Source organism: Staurois parvus, unplaced genomic scaffold (genome assembly GCF_062004578.1).
Source record: "Staurois parvus isolate SC_StPar_1 unplaced genomic scaffold, SC_StPar_1.0 ptg000640l, whole genome shotgun sequence".
NCBI lineage: Eukaryota > Metazoa > Chordata > Amphibia > Anura > Ranidae > Staurois > Staurois parvus.
Window position 1 is genome coordinate 583,145 of NW_028318436.1, and position 14,334 is coordinate 597,478.

Sequence of the window (14,334 nt, forward strand, 5' to 3'; positions counted from 1 at the left end):
TGTACTATTTACCTGTGATTTGGGGCTCCTGTTGGGTTTGTGTACTTTGATTCTCTTAGATGCCCAAGCTGCATTGTGGGATAATGGGAGTGTGGGGGGGTTAATGCTCCAATTGGGCTATACATAAAAATTGACTAGCATCTATGCAGTGAAAGGATCAAGCTGACTATTCATTTTGGTTGAAATTGAGAGCCCATGCTGTAAACTAAGCCCCTTTAACAGTAGCGGTCAGATCGGGTCCTTTTTTCAGGCGGATCTGATCGGACCCTCCATTCTCCTCTATGGAGCACCGAGTGTAAACGGACATGTATCTCTTTTACACCCACTTACATCCAATCCGATCCACTAAAAACAGATGGATGGGGGTCTGTTCCCATGCATCTGGGCCGATCGGATCATATGGCAGTCTGGCGTAAATAGACAGGCAGTCCGTTTTACATCCGACCACCCATAGAGGAGTGAATCCAAAGAACAAAGGTATACCGCTCAGGCAAACAATCCAGATCAATCCACAACAGGTGCAGGCTCTGGCTCACCACCACACACGATGCAATAGGAAGAAGGGTCAGCCGCAAATCAGAGGATAGATGAATATAGTGTATATTTATTGATCCATAGGACACACAAAACACCAGGACCTGAATACAAGACCTGTTAACGCGTTTCACATGATCTCGTGCTTAATCATAATCGTTATGATTAAGCACGCGATCGTGTGAAACGCGTTAACAGGTCCTGTATTCATGTCCTGGTGTTTTGTGTGTCCTATGGATCAATAAATACACACTATATTCATCTATTCTCTGGTGTGCGGCTGACCCTTCTTCCTACCCATAGAGGAGAATAGGCTGTGTCTATGTCCACTCTGCATAATTAGGAAAGGACACGGACCTGTCATCCCCCTGCTGGGATCAGCTGACAGATCCCCCTCTAAGTAAGCAGACTCCTGGCGGAGTCCACCCTGTGTGAAAGGGGCCTTGGTGTGCGATCAGCTGGGGAATTATTCAAGGCGTACCTGCTGAATACAGTGGGGCTTGGGGGCTTGCCAACATAATTTTCACGGTATGTGGTGCCTACTCGCAGCGAATGATGTTGATAGAATGTGATCATTTTTGTGTGACAGGTTCACTTTAGAATGAATACCGATAGACTTCAGGGATATCAGATTGAGTAGTTAATCAGCAGAGACCGTTTGGGATTGATGTGGGGGGCTTTTGGACATATCAATACAGTGTATATACTGTATAGTCTGAAATTGAGAGAAAAGCCTAGAAAACCAAAAGGTCGAGTTTTATCCATTTGTGTCGCCATTCCCTACAATGGCTTTTACCCTTCCATCTCCTCTCAGGTACGCGTGTGGGTATTCCCAGAAGGTACCAGAAATCACAGTGGTTCTCTCCTGCCATTCAAACGAGGAGCCTTTCACCTGGCTGTGCAAGCTCAGGTAAGAGTCTGGTCACTCAGTACTATGAATTATAAGGGTCCTTGCTGAGGGCTTCTGTTCGCATTAGACAGATTTTACGTTACCGTGCAAGTCTATGGGAATATGAAATCCAACTGAAGCAGGTAGAAGGTCAACTGCAGTTCCAATGCATCGGTCAATGAATGACAATTTCATGCTATGATCTGATGTGTAATAATCATCATCAAAAGAACAGCCTGATCTGACCTAGAATGCTCTGAGCAACATTGTTCTCCTTGACCGTAGACCCTTCATTATTTGCTTCAGTATCTGAGGTTCCGACCCGGCACATACATGCAGATAAAAGTCAAAATTCTTTATTTTTTTACTTCTCTGGAAGCATAAATACATCAACATGGTGGGGAGGAGACTATCAATTGTAAATCTTTTTTTTTTCCCCCAGAATTTAGCTGGGGAGTGGAAATACTGAGGCTATCTGAGAAGATATGCAGGCTGCCATTGCTGACCTCTCCTTTTGAAAGTGTGAATGATCTGGTCGTTGTTGTTCTGGATCATCGATTCAAAGTATTGAAGTCTTTGAAACAAGTACTTGGACTGGGAATTCTGGTTACATTGGCTGCATGCTTGTTCTGGGTTGATTACTCAGAAAATATTAAAGTGTTACTAAACCCAGGACCCTGCATTCACTATATCTGGTCTCCCACAGTACACAGAATGTGGAAATGCAATTATTTTAGTAAATATAAACTGCTAACTACCTTTTACCATCAAGAGTATATAGCAGTCTTGTGACTGCTATCAGTGCCTAGCAGGGCACTGGTTAAAGCTTGTAGGAGGAGTTTTCATTCTCTCCTGATTGTCCTATGAGTCTTCATAACCCCTGATTCTCTGTTTGGACAGTGCTGATTGGCCCTGTACTGATCACCCTTCCAAGAAAAAAAAACCTCTCTAGCAATACACACCATACTGAACATGTGCAGTTTGCCCCTAAGGCTCTGTTCTATCAGCAGAAGGATTGGGGACAGTAGAAGAAGGGGAGGATCAGAGAAGACAGGATCAAACATCGTTTTTGCACAATGCAGAGGATTTAACCCCTTAGCTTCCACTGAGTATAACAAGCTTGCTTTGCTGCATGTACAGACTGATTTTACTGTTTTTAATACCACTTCAAAGCCTTTGGACTAATTGAACACCCTGACAGCTAGAATTTTTTAAAGAAGGTTGGCAATGGCAATCAGTATATTTTGTCTCTGTACAGTTTTTCTTTTGAGCCTATACATTTTTGTTCTTGTTCTATTTAACCCCCGTTTGGTGCTTCCAGCATTTCCTGAACTATGGTGGTGGAGCACGGGACTCCAAACATGGCAGAGGTCCTGAATTAACCAGTTATTGCTAACATATGGCAACTCTCTAATGCACGATAAACTCCCAACAGTGTTCCTTGGAAAGCCAACCTATGTGAAGTGGAAGGATGAAAGTGCCAAGCATTAGGAATCAGTCCAGTTATCATTTTTGTTTGTCATAATCTATCAAGAGTAGACAGTTGTGGTTTGTTTTGTTCCAAATTGAAATTCGGACAAAATTTTCATTATTCAGAGACTCAGATAAATTTGAATTTCATTATTACAATAGTAATGAATTTAAACTAACCTGAAATAACAAAATAAACTTTCGTCCAAAATTTATTTATTACAGGTACTTGTATAGTGTCGGCAATTTACGCAGCGCTTTACATAGATATATTATACATTCACATCTGTCCCTATCCCTCATGTGGCGTACAATCTAAGGTCCCTAATTCACATTCATACATACACATACTAGGGCCAATTTAGACAGGAGCCAATTAACCTACCAGCATCTCTTTGGAGTGTGGGAGGAAACTGGAGTACCCAGAGGAAACCCACACAGGCCCAGGGAGAACATGCAAGTTCCAGAGAGGTGGTGCCGTGGTTGGGATTCAAACCAATGACCCTAATACTGCTAGGTTGAAGTGCTAACCATTTAACCACTGTGCTGCTTATATAACGAATTGTACGAATGAAAATGAAATTGAATTCTCAAGAAAATTCATAATGTAAACTTATTTCTGACTATTGCTAATTTCTTTCAAGGTCTATGTGTACTAGTGTTAGAATATAGTCGTCTTCCAAAATTCAAATTTTGAAAACCGAATAAAATAAAATAGAAAAAAATAGAATAGAATAAAACAGAATATAGCTTTCCTCCGAAATTCGAATTTCAAAATTCGAATAGAATATAGCGGTCTTCCAAAATTTGAATTTTGAAAAAGAATAGAATAGGATATAAAGGAATAGAATACAATAGAAAATAAAGGTAATGCAGAACTATGGCTTCCTCCATGTACACTGTGTATAATATTATGTGTGTATGTGGATATATATATACGTGTGTATGTACTTACTATAATAATGATATTATTATTATTAATTTTTTTTCAATCATTTATTATTCTTTGACGTCTCCTATGTTTTTATCTAATCCTTGTTCTGGTCTGTGCAGGTCCCGGTTATCCCCGTCATCATGTCTTCCTATAAAGATTTCTACAGTAAGAAAGACAAAAAATTTACAACAGGTGAGCTCCTGGATGTGAGGGATGAAGTGATTGGCTGGCTTGGAGATCTTTTATGCATGCTACAAGAAAGACATTTGATCTAACAGAAAAGAACAGGATACTTTTTAAGATGCATGCGTGTTCAAATCAATAAATGTTTTCGGCTAGAATTCTACCTCACCGCTTTGCAACAGTAGAGAAGCTAATTAGGAGACCAATATCTGACATGCGTTGTTTGTGCCGTGACTGACAGCCCATGCTACACAAACAAAGCTGATGCTGCTGTATCATGGGAGTTGAGTGTGATTCAGACCACATCAGCTATGACCAAAAAACCAACAATTTCTGTAGAAAATAAGATAAAAAACACATGTCTATAGCAAGCACAAGTTGAAGCTAGGCTGTGGGCAGAATTACTCATTTTCTCAGAAAGTCATTTAGTAGGACGATGACAGAAAAATACTTTTTTGTTTTTGTTTGAGTATAGGTCGATGTTTGACCCAAGCATGTTTAAATGCTACTGACTGACTTCCAGCAGAGGTAGTGATTCTAAAGGTTGGAATTTTTTTTGTAAATAGCATACATGTTATACTTACCTGCTCAAGGCAATGGTTTTGCACAGAGGTGCCCCTATCCTCTTATTTTTGGGTCCCCGGCTGGCAGTCCTGGCTCCAGCCGAGTGCCCCCCAATAGCATGCCTCTTGCTATGGGAGCACTCGAGCAGGCTCACTCCTGTGAATGGACATGGTCCATTTTCATACAGCGGATGGCTCGGCCCCTCCCACCCACTCTCTCCTCATTGGCTCGCTGGCTGTGATTGTCAGCAGCAGGAGCCAATGGCTCCCACTGCTGTGTGAGCCAATGAGGAGAGAGAGACCTGGGAGAGCTGTAGCTCTCATGAACATCGCTGGAGCAAGAAGCTCAGCTAAGTATAAGGGAGGGAGGAGCTGCAGGCAGAAGGGTTTTTTTAGGGGGGGGGGGGGGGTTACCTTAGTGCATAAAATGCATTAAGGTAAAAAACATTCTGCCTTTTTAGAACCACTTTAAACATGCTTGGGACAAACCATGATCTATGCTTAAACAAAATGGTTGCAAAAAGAAATTAAAATAAAGGGCAGACTTGATGGACCATTTGGTCCTTTTTGCCATCATTCTTTTGTTTCTATGACTTTCTGGAGAGGAAGAGTAGCATACTTGCCTCATTTGTGCTTGTTGAGCATTCCTTTTTTTAATATTCTTTACAGAAGAATTTATGGCTTACATTACGTTTCCTGTTCCTTATGCTGCCTGCATTTATTAAACGCTAAAAAGAAGCCCCCAAATAATATACCTTTGACCTAGGCAAGTGTTTCTCAACCTTGTTCAGTCAATGAACCCTTTTAAATTCTGCACAATCTCGAAGCACCCCATTTTAAAATGTGAAAAACGAAACTAATAGCTTTACATATTGCAGCAGAATCTACACACATAGGACACCCAACATTGCAATGCAAATATACCTTTGCACACTGGTACTGTGTTGAGGGTTGATTTTACTAAAACTGGAGCACTCAGAATCTAATGCAGCTGTGCATGGGAGCCAATCCACTTCTAACGTCAGCTTGTTTCAATTGACCTTAGACAACACACCTGGAAGCTAATTGCACCAGATTTTGCACTCTCCAGTTTAAGTAAATAACCCCCTTTGTTCTCCCTCACTCAGCTAACACGACCACAAGTGCTGCCTGAAAGGGGCAAGCAGGAGGACTTTTCTGTTTCAATATTTTTTATTAAGAAATTTTTGTTTTAAGAATACGACAAGCTCAAAATACGCCCACACAGGGGCAGAGCAGAATAATAACACATAAACAGATACATCCTGCTGACTTGTATTAGTCTAATAACAAAATGTCCAATGACATCAAGGAGGGATGGAAAAAGCCGAACCAAGTAGCAGCAGTAATCCAACATAATATCGGCAAAAAAAGGTTAGAAGAAAGGAAAAAGAAAATAAAACAAAAAGTGGAATCAGAAAGAAAACATGGAAGAAGAGTAACTAAAAGGATCATGGATCCAGGGCTAGTACAGGCAGCGACTATAAGAGGCCATAACTAGTAGGAGGCAAGGATGGCAAGGAATAACCTTAAGGAATCTCAGATGAGAATCCTGAAGAATGCTAGACATCTGTTCATTGAACAACATAGCATTCATCCGGGTCTGCAGGAGGACTTTTCAACACATTGTGCCGGAGACTGGCCTGCACAGTGCCCAAGGCTGGAATGCTGCACAATAAAAACCTGTGGCTTTGTGTAACAAAATAAGTCCAGCTAAGCGACAATTTTTAGACCGTGTTTTTGCCAAGGCACCCTTGAAGAACCTTGATGGCAATGTGGTTGAAAAAAGCTGACCTAGAAGGGTTCTCCTGCAGGTTTGATAAGCCTATAGGGTTGATTTACTCAAAGTGGAGTGTGCAAAACCCCGTGCAGCTCTGTATGGCAGCCAATCAGCTTCTAACTTTAGTTTGTCCAGTTAAGCTTTGACAATAAAACCTGGAAGCTGATTGGTTTCTATGCAGAGCTTCACCAAAATTTGTACTCTCCAGTTTTAGGCTTATCAAACCTGCGGGAGAACCCCTCTAGGTAAGCTTTTTTTTTTTTCAACTGCATTGCCGTCGGGATTCTTCAAGAGTGCCTTGGCAAAAATGCTTAAAGCCACGACTAAGGGACCAGAAATATGAAGGGTACAGGAGTCTCAAGCATGGCCCAGGCTCAACTGGTAGCGTTGATGTTCAACAGAGTGGACTTCTTCTGCCAGTCTCCTTCTACCAGTACTGTTTTAAAATTTTTAGCCAGCGTTGAATGGGGAATACACTGAAATTAGAAAATGAGCAGGAAGAGGTAAAGACTTCAAGAGAATATTCTGTTGAAGACATACTTCTGCCTGAGGAGTATTCTGTATCCAATACTTCCTGGTGTGTCGGATACCTGGTCTCTTTCTCTATGCTGTGGCTCCCCAGGCGACAGACCTACAGGAAGCAGTACTGATGACACCACATTGTGCAACGGAAAACCAGGCACTCGACATGCTTGGGTGGATGAAGAAAACTGAAGAGCAGCTGGACAGAGGAGTATTACCTATGTTCTTTTTCAGGGGCATCTTTGTAGAATTTGTTTAGGCTCAATTCACACTTGTACGCTCCAAAAGTCGCTTGATATTGGAGTGCCGTTTTGGTGCAACTTTGATGCAACTTGGATGTGACTTGTCCCTCTGCAAAGATGGACCCATTGTGGCATGTAAAACATTCAGGTACGACTTTCATGCAAATGATGAAGGTTAACATTGAAGTCTGTGGCCCTCAAGTTGCATGAAAGTCGGACCAAAGTAGTGCATGAACTACTTTGAAGTCACTTTGACTTTAAGTCGCACATATATGAATGGTTATCAGTGGAAAACTTGGGGTACAATTTGTCATGCAACTTTTGTCCAAAGTCGCATGACAAGTCGCTCAAGTGTGAATGGGGTGCGAGGGGAAGTTTTCCTTTTACCCCCCCCCCCACCCTGGTCACATCAAGTCCGACTTTGAAATCGCGCGACTTAAAGTGAAGTCGCACGATTTCAAAGTCAGGTGAGATGCCGATTTCAGGTGAGATTTGCAAGACATCTGACACAGATGTCTATGCAAGTCGCAAGAAACGTAGTACATGTTGGAACTGCACCGATTTGACCGCTCTAATTGCGGACAACAGGGTGCGACTTGGCATAGATTTGCAAGTTGCATGGCATGCAAAATGCATGCCAAGTCGCACCCGATGTGATCAGGGTGTTAAAGTAGATATAAATTGCTACAATCTCGTACAACCTTTTGAGCTGATTCACACATGTACAGTGCAGATTGAATCTCAGGTTTCACAGCTAATTGACACAGTAGTTGTTCAGCGGTTCAGGTCAGGTTAACTTCAGGTTCAGGTCAGGATTTCATCCTGTTCACACTCATGTGCGGTTTCAAAACGGTCCCCATAGAAGTCAATAGCCTGTAATCCACACCTGAACCAGACCGCACTGCTCAGAAATCAGACAGGACTCTTTTTCAATCCACATGGAATCTGCACCTCCAGTGCACCAGCCACATGTGAACAGGCACCATAGGAAGCAATGTTTTTCACATGTCCTGTGGATTGGATGCAGTTCAAACTGCATCCAATCCGCATATATGTGAACCCGGCACTTAACCTGGTAATGACATTGTTTTCAATATCTGCAACTCCCACCTGATCCTGCCTTGAATGTCTGTGTTCAGACACTATCTGTTATAGGCTTACATTGCTCTGTTCTTGGCCCCCAATTTTGCTCCTGTGTTGTCACCCTGTCAAACAGGCTTTTGTTAGGAACTACAAGTGGCCATTTCAACGCCTGTTACACAGACATGGTCCACTGGTGTCACCATCAGGAAACCCGCCATGAGAAATGCCATGCAAACATCACTGAAATATATACAATAGATATAAATGGTGCTGGAGAAAGTGTATAATACCCCAATATACAAAGTAAAAAAACATGTTGTATGCATAAAAGTCCACAATAATACATGGCTTTTGTAGCAGAAAGTGGCAGCAGCCCCACAAAGTGAAGCAAACTATCTGAAAAAGGAATCCAAGGGGGTGCCAACTAAGTGCAGTATTAAAAGCCAATGGACAACTCGCATGTAAAAAGAGAAATGCAGGCACGCCTCACCACGCTCGAAGACCATGGGTTACCTGACTTCCTGATGCGTCAAGTCGCCATCCCTCATGGTCTTTCAGTGTGGCCAGGAGCAGAAACATCAGTCCAGTCGGAGAACGTGACTTGTGCCAACCATCAGACAGTAGATAAATCAGACATGCCCACCTTCCTCTTTTTACATGTGAGTTGCCCATTCGCTTTTTAACAAACTTGTGTTTTTAATACTACACCTAGTTAGCACCCCCCTGGTATTCCTCTTTCAACTGTCACTGAAATGAATGCGGACAAGGAGTGGTTGAAAAAGTCTGTGAAAGATCGGAACTGAGATAGGAAAAGGATGAAAATAAGTGAAGTATTTAAAAAAGAAAACAAAAACTAACTACTTTTTTTAAACTTTTATGCTTATGTCAAACAATGTCATCTTCCACAATGCTGTGTCCTCCCCCCGTCATTTGTATTTTTTATCTTGTCTTTCAGGGAAATGTACAGTGCAGATCCTCCCGGGTGTATCCACCAAAGGCCTGTGTGCTGATGACGTCCCTGGTCTTGCCGACAAAGTCAGAGGGTTGATGCTTGAGACTTTTACTGAAATCTCAAATGAGCGTCCAGGAAAAGAACCTGGTGGTGGACACTGATCCCCCTTTCTACCATCCTTTTCTTGTCATTGTTGGCCAGGGAACACCCCCATTCAGGAGAAGCCAGGAGGAGGGACCCATCTAGAGGGAGAGGAGAGAGAGCAAGACCATTTGAAAAACAATCCCTACAATAAAAAGAGCATTGCTGCCCCAAAACAGATTAATTTGGCCACCTAAGGAGAACATAAGAAGAACTTCATTGCTAACACTGTGGGAAAAGCAGCATTACTAGCAGCATGGAGTTGGATCTTCCCTACTACTGCCGCCAAGGAAAGAAAACCTAGGCAATGCCATTCCATAGCAAAGGCTGTGCAATTTTAGCCTTGAAAATTTGGAAAAGAAATTCTATTTGGTCAAAATGTTGCAGGGTGACATAAAAGGCTGTGGATAGAAGCATAGGTCAATATTTAAAAAAAGAAAAGAAAAAAAAAAAGCATTTGGGTCAATAACTGACAGAGGAATGTCAAATGACGAAGTTTAAAGTAGACCTTACATTTCATTAAAACAAGCCTGTACATATTCAATTTCAGCTTTTATATAACAGAGGTTTGTTATATTCCTGGCACTTTCCTGTGTAGTAGAGCATTTTGGAACAATATTGGTGTAGCCTCAAACCACACCTAAAGCGCTTAGTTTCTAAAGCCCATCATCCCTTGAGACCTCAGACACACACGATTATCTCTGCAGCTCGGCTGAGAAGGCAGATTACTGATATCACATGCCCAGAAACTCTGGGGGTCAACACAGAACTTTGGTGCAGCCAGCAACATGCAGAGGGTGGGGCCAGTATTTGCACTTTAGATACTTCACATTTCACCAACTTTACACAGCCTGGGGCAATGTATACTATAACGTTAGAATGTAATTTTTTTGTTTTGCAAGGTTTGCTTTAAGGGGCTTATGATTGAAAAAATTTTTTTGAAGAAGAATGTTGTAAAGAGGTAGCAGTTAGGTAGGTGGCAGACAAAATGGAAAGATACGTTTTAAATATCCTCGTCCTGAAGATCATTTAAGACCATTGAAAAGAAGAATGTGTTACCCCGGATTTTCAGATTTGATCTGACCAATGAATGAATGGCGGTACTGGAATTTTTTAAGGTGCCTGCCTGGGACTCGAGTTCACGAAGGAAAGCTATACGGATTACATTCCATTTCTTGGAAAGAGATGGGGGTTCTTCAGTACAACAGAGTCAGTCTCTATTCATTTATGAGGGGGTGCCTTAAATCTGTATATTTATTTATTTATTGGATGCTAGTACTGCTCTCTCCAGCTCTTTCCTTGACGGCTTTTTCACGGTCTCCTCCTTCACCGGCGGCCTTCTCACTCTCTTTCCTTTCTCTTTTCGATAACAAGCAACTGTTGCAAGGAATTGGATAGGTCAGTTACTTAGGGTACAAAAATCTGCATTTGCCCTAATTACCTGCCCTGTATGGCCTTCCAGAAAACGATATGGACTTGATGTGGGGGCAAGAACCATGGAACTGCTCTGCCCAACTTGTGGCCTCTTCCCCAGGAAGCCTTCCCATCTCCTCAAGCTCTTGTCACTCCACAACCGCCGACCTGCAGCTTTTTCGCCTCTTCCCAGATTCTCGTCTTGTGGCCTGAGATTTTCCACGTTTATTCATTTTTTTTGTTACACTCCAGCCACCTCAAGTCCTTCTTTGTGTCCATATTTGCCTCCCCTTTCTACGCCTTTCTTGTGTACCAGTGTGAGGCGTGGAAGAACTACATGTGCCAATGTGTTCGTAACTATGGATTAGGGGAAGAGGATATCTTGTGGGTATGACGTGGGTTGGGATGTTACGTGGGCGGGAGGGGGCATATTATTCTCCTGTCCTGTAAATGTGAAGTAGCATTGCACAAATTTTTCTGGGTTGTCTGTGTCCTGTGTCTTATTTCCACCAATGTTTGATGATAAGCGAAGGTGACTTCTGAACAGAGTGAATATGCTGGATGGTGGGAGTGTGACTTTTTTTTTAGGGAAACTTGCCCCCCCAAAAAAAAAAAAATGGAGGCTGCCAAAGCTTACCTTCTGAGAATGCTAGTACGAGTGATGTGAAGCCTGACCATATGCCCAACTGAAGAAGCGTGCACAGCAAGCTGACCAAGTGCAAGGTAGCGGCTTAGCATTGTTGGCCTGAAACATAATATGCTGTTACTGGCAAGGTCTCCACATAGAAACTGCAACAGATTCACCAAAAAATTATCTGTTTTAAGCAGTGTCTACTGCTTGCCATGATGTCAGACTTACTGAAAAATATCAATCAATTTTACTTTACGTACCCTAAATGGAAAAGAAATACATTTCTCAGCAGCTGTTTCAAATATCTTTAGGTGTTACAATTTTATCTATATATACATTGCTATATACTGTAAAAAAGAGAAAAGATCTCTCTAAATCAATTTTTCAAAAACATATGCATAAACTGTCCAGTGCTATGCTTATATAAGTATAGTATAAGAAGTGCAGAGTGCATCGTTCCTGTATTGCTCTCTGAGGATGGCAGTTGATGAAACGCGTAGGGGCGGAGCCACAGGAACTGATGTCATCTCGCACAACTGGAAGTGACACCGTAGATGTGGGACCAGACTTGCAATGAGAGCAAGTGGGGCTGATAACCAGTAAAGGATTAGGTTTATGGTTTTATGTGATGGAGGCTTTTCTTCGTTTCATGCAAAGCTGTCGGGCATGAGACTTGGTTGTCATGAGGCTTATGAAGTGTGCTGGAGCAGATATATCTCAATATATAATAGAATTCCAGATATGGCATAATATACCTAGGACCAATTATCAGTCCATAGTAGTGAGTAAGCTACGACTCGAAACACTCCTCGTATACATGGGGTGGTGTCTCTGGAGTGTATGTGGTGGGGGTAAGGGTGAAGGAAAGGTGAGCAGGTACTGCTTGGTAGGGAAGGGGTAAAGTAGACCTTGCATTACAGATGAAAGGTTTATTTATTGACAGATCTCCTCTCCCCCGTTCCTAAATGTGATCGCAATAAGAAAAAAAAATAAATGTAGTTAAAAAATAAAAAAAAATACTTTCCTTTACTTGCCAGTGGTGCCTATGCCAGGGTGTCACCATTCTCCTTTCACTGAGATCACAATGAATACCGAGTAGCACAATTCTCATACGGCATCTCGTGAGACCTGCTCTGGGATGTTGCTGCAAGTAAGATCATGTCACCCCTGCACTATGAAGGACAGGGAAAAAAGTATTTTATTGACTAGTTTCTATTTATAAAAAATAAATAGAAACTTTTTTTTTTTCCTGCATTTTACATTGAGGCTGATAAGCAAAGCTAATAGAAGGACCTTGTTCTTTGTTCAAGGTCCGCTTTGCAGTTAACACTTTTGCTTTGACCTGCATGGAAAACACAGATTCATCTAAAGGCAGTTTTCCTTGCAGGAGCCAGACCATCCAGAACTGATATCTCCTAACTTTTTTCACAGATGGTGAATGAATCTGCTGGTAACTTTTCATAACACCATGCAGAAGTTGGAAATATGGAAAACATGGCAAAATTTATGTCAGAGGTCAGAGTCAAAGGATGGGATACATGGCTTTAGAGACCATGTACATGTGGGCAGGTGCAATCTATTTTCTCCACTGTAGGTGGTACTGCAGCTAGAGAGGAAGTCTTGGTTTCCTGGAGCAGCATTCCGGTTGGCTAAGCAGCATGCAGGTGGCCATCTTGGGTCATGCAGAGTCTTTTTAAGTCCCTGGCCTCAGGTTTTGGTGTAATTTGCAAAGTGGCTAGTGTCGAGAGAGCCTACCTGTCTCTCAGGGAGAGCACCATTGCCTATGTCTGCATTTCAGCAAGCTTCCTTATGGGTTGGACCACCTAGGCCACACTTCACTCTCCTTGGCAAGTGCAGTTTGAACCTACTACCACTGACTTTCTGCTGCATTGACTGTAAGTTCCCGGTCAGGTGAGTTTTCCCTTCAGGTTTTTGCACTGTTTGCAAGTTCTACAATACATATGTTTCTGCACCCTGGGCCTCAGTTTGTTTACTTCCACTGCACCCACCCAACATGCAGAGTGTACATGGCTGCTGAATATTTGCCACTGCTCTGTGGGGGACCAGTGTCTGAGCTGGCTTGCTGTGGCCCACCAGAGAATTCTTCCACAGGCAAGTTGGAGCTCACAACAATCGAGTAGCTATGAAGGACTGAGATGTTTGGCAATGCTGTGGCATTCAAATGAGGTTGAGGTAGTTTCCAGAGGCACAAAGGCAGCTAGAAAAACACTGCCCACACCACTGAACCACCACCAACCTGCAGACAGGCTAGTCATTGATCTTCTGTCTCCATTCCAGCTTTTATTTATTGTAGCAGAAGTCATGCTTGTTGGTCATCACTATCTGACCCTCGAAACCTACTAGGACAAAAGGTAAAAATCCTGCGAGGTCAGCAGTTTCTGAGATGTGTAACTGCAAGCAGTCATTTTATGGCTAAAATTGCCCAAATCACGCATCTTCTCCATTCTAAGGGCTCATTCACACTAATTTTATTGTAGCAACTGGTGGTGCACCAGAATGAAAATTCTGGACTGAAATCAATAATTCGGGATGCATTTGGCTCAAAACCATGATAGACATTAAATTTATATATATATATATATATATATATATATATATACAATTTTTTTTTTAAATTTACTACAGGTACTTGTATAGCACTGTCGATTTACGCAGCGCTTTATATATATATTGTACATTTACATCATTGGCCGAAAAAGGTGCTGAAAATAAATTCATATTCATTTAAAATCATGATATTAATGAAAAAGTCGAATATAATATGCTAATATATATATATATATATATATATATATATATATTTTTTTTTTTTTAATATATATAATCGTATTATATTCGACTTTTTATTTAATATCATGAATTTAAATGAGTATGAATTTATTTTCAGCACCTTTTCGGCCAATAGGCTGCCTTCACACTGAGAAGTTTTTGAAGCGCTTTTGTGTTAAGAAAAGCTCA

The 14,334-nt window shown here is 41.7% G+C and overlaps 1 protein-coding gene across 2 annotated transcripts in view; it reads left to right on the forward strand.

Annotated features, from left to right (window-relative positions):
• AGPAT1 (1-acylglycerol-3-phosphate O-acyltransferase 1) overlaps window positions 1–11,207 on the forward strand; it is a 101,589-nt gene extending 90,382 nt beyond the window's left edge. For both annotated transcript variants that reach the window (XM_089693921.1, XM_089693919.1), the window contains 3 exons: window positions 1,349–1,444; window positions 3,947–4,019; window positions 9,174–11,207. In XM_089693921.1, the coding sequence (XP_089550047.1) occupies window positions 1,349–1,444; window positions 3,947–4,019; window positions 9,174–9,331 (327 nt within the window). In that variant the 3' untranslated portion in view covers window positions 9,332–11,207. The remainder of the gene's footprint in view (window positions 1–1,348; window positions 1,445–3,946; window positions 4,020–9,173) is intronic.
• Window positions 11,208–14,334: the final 3,127 nt, after the last annotated feature.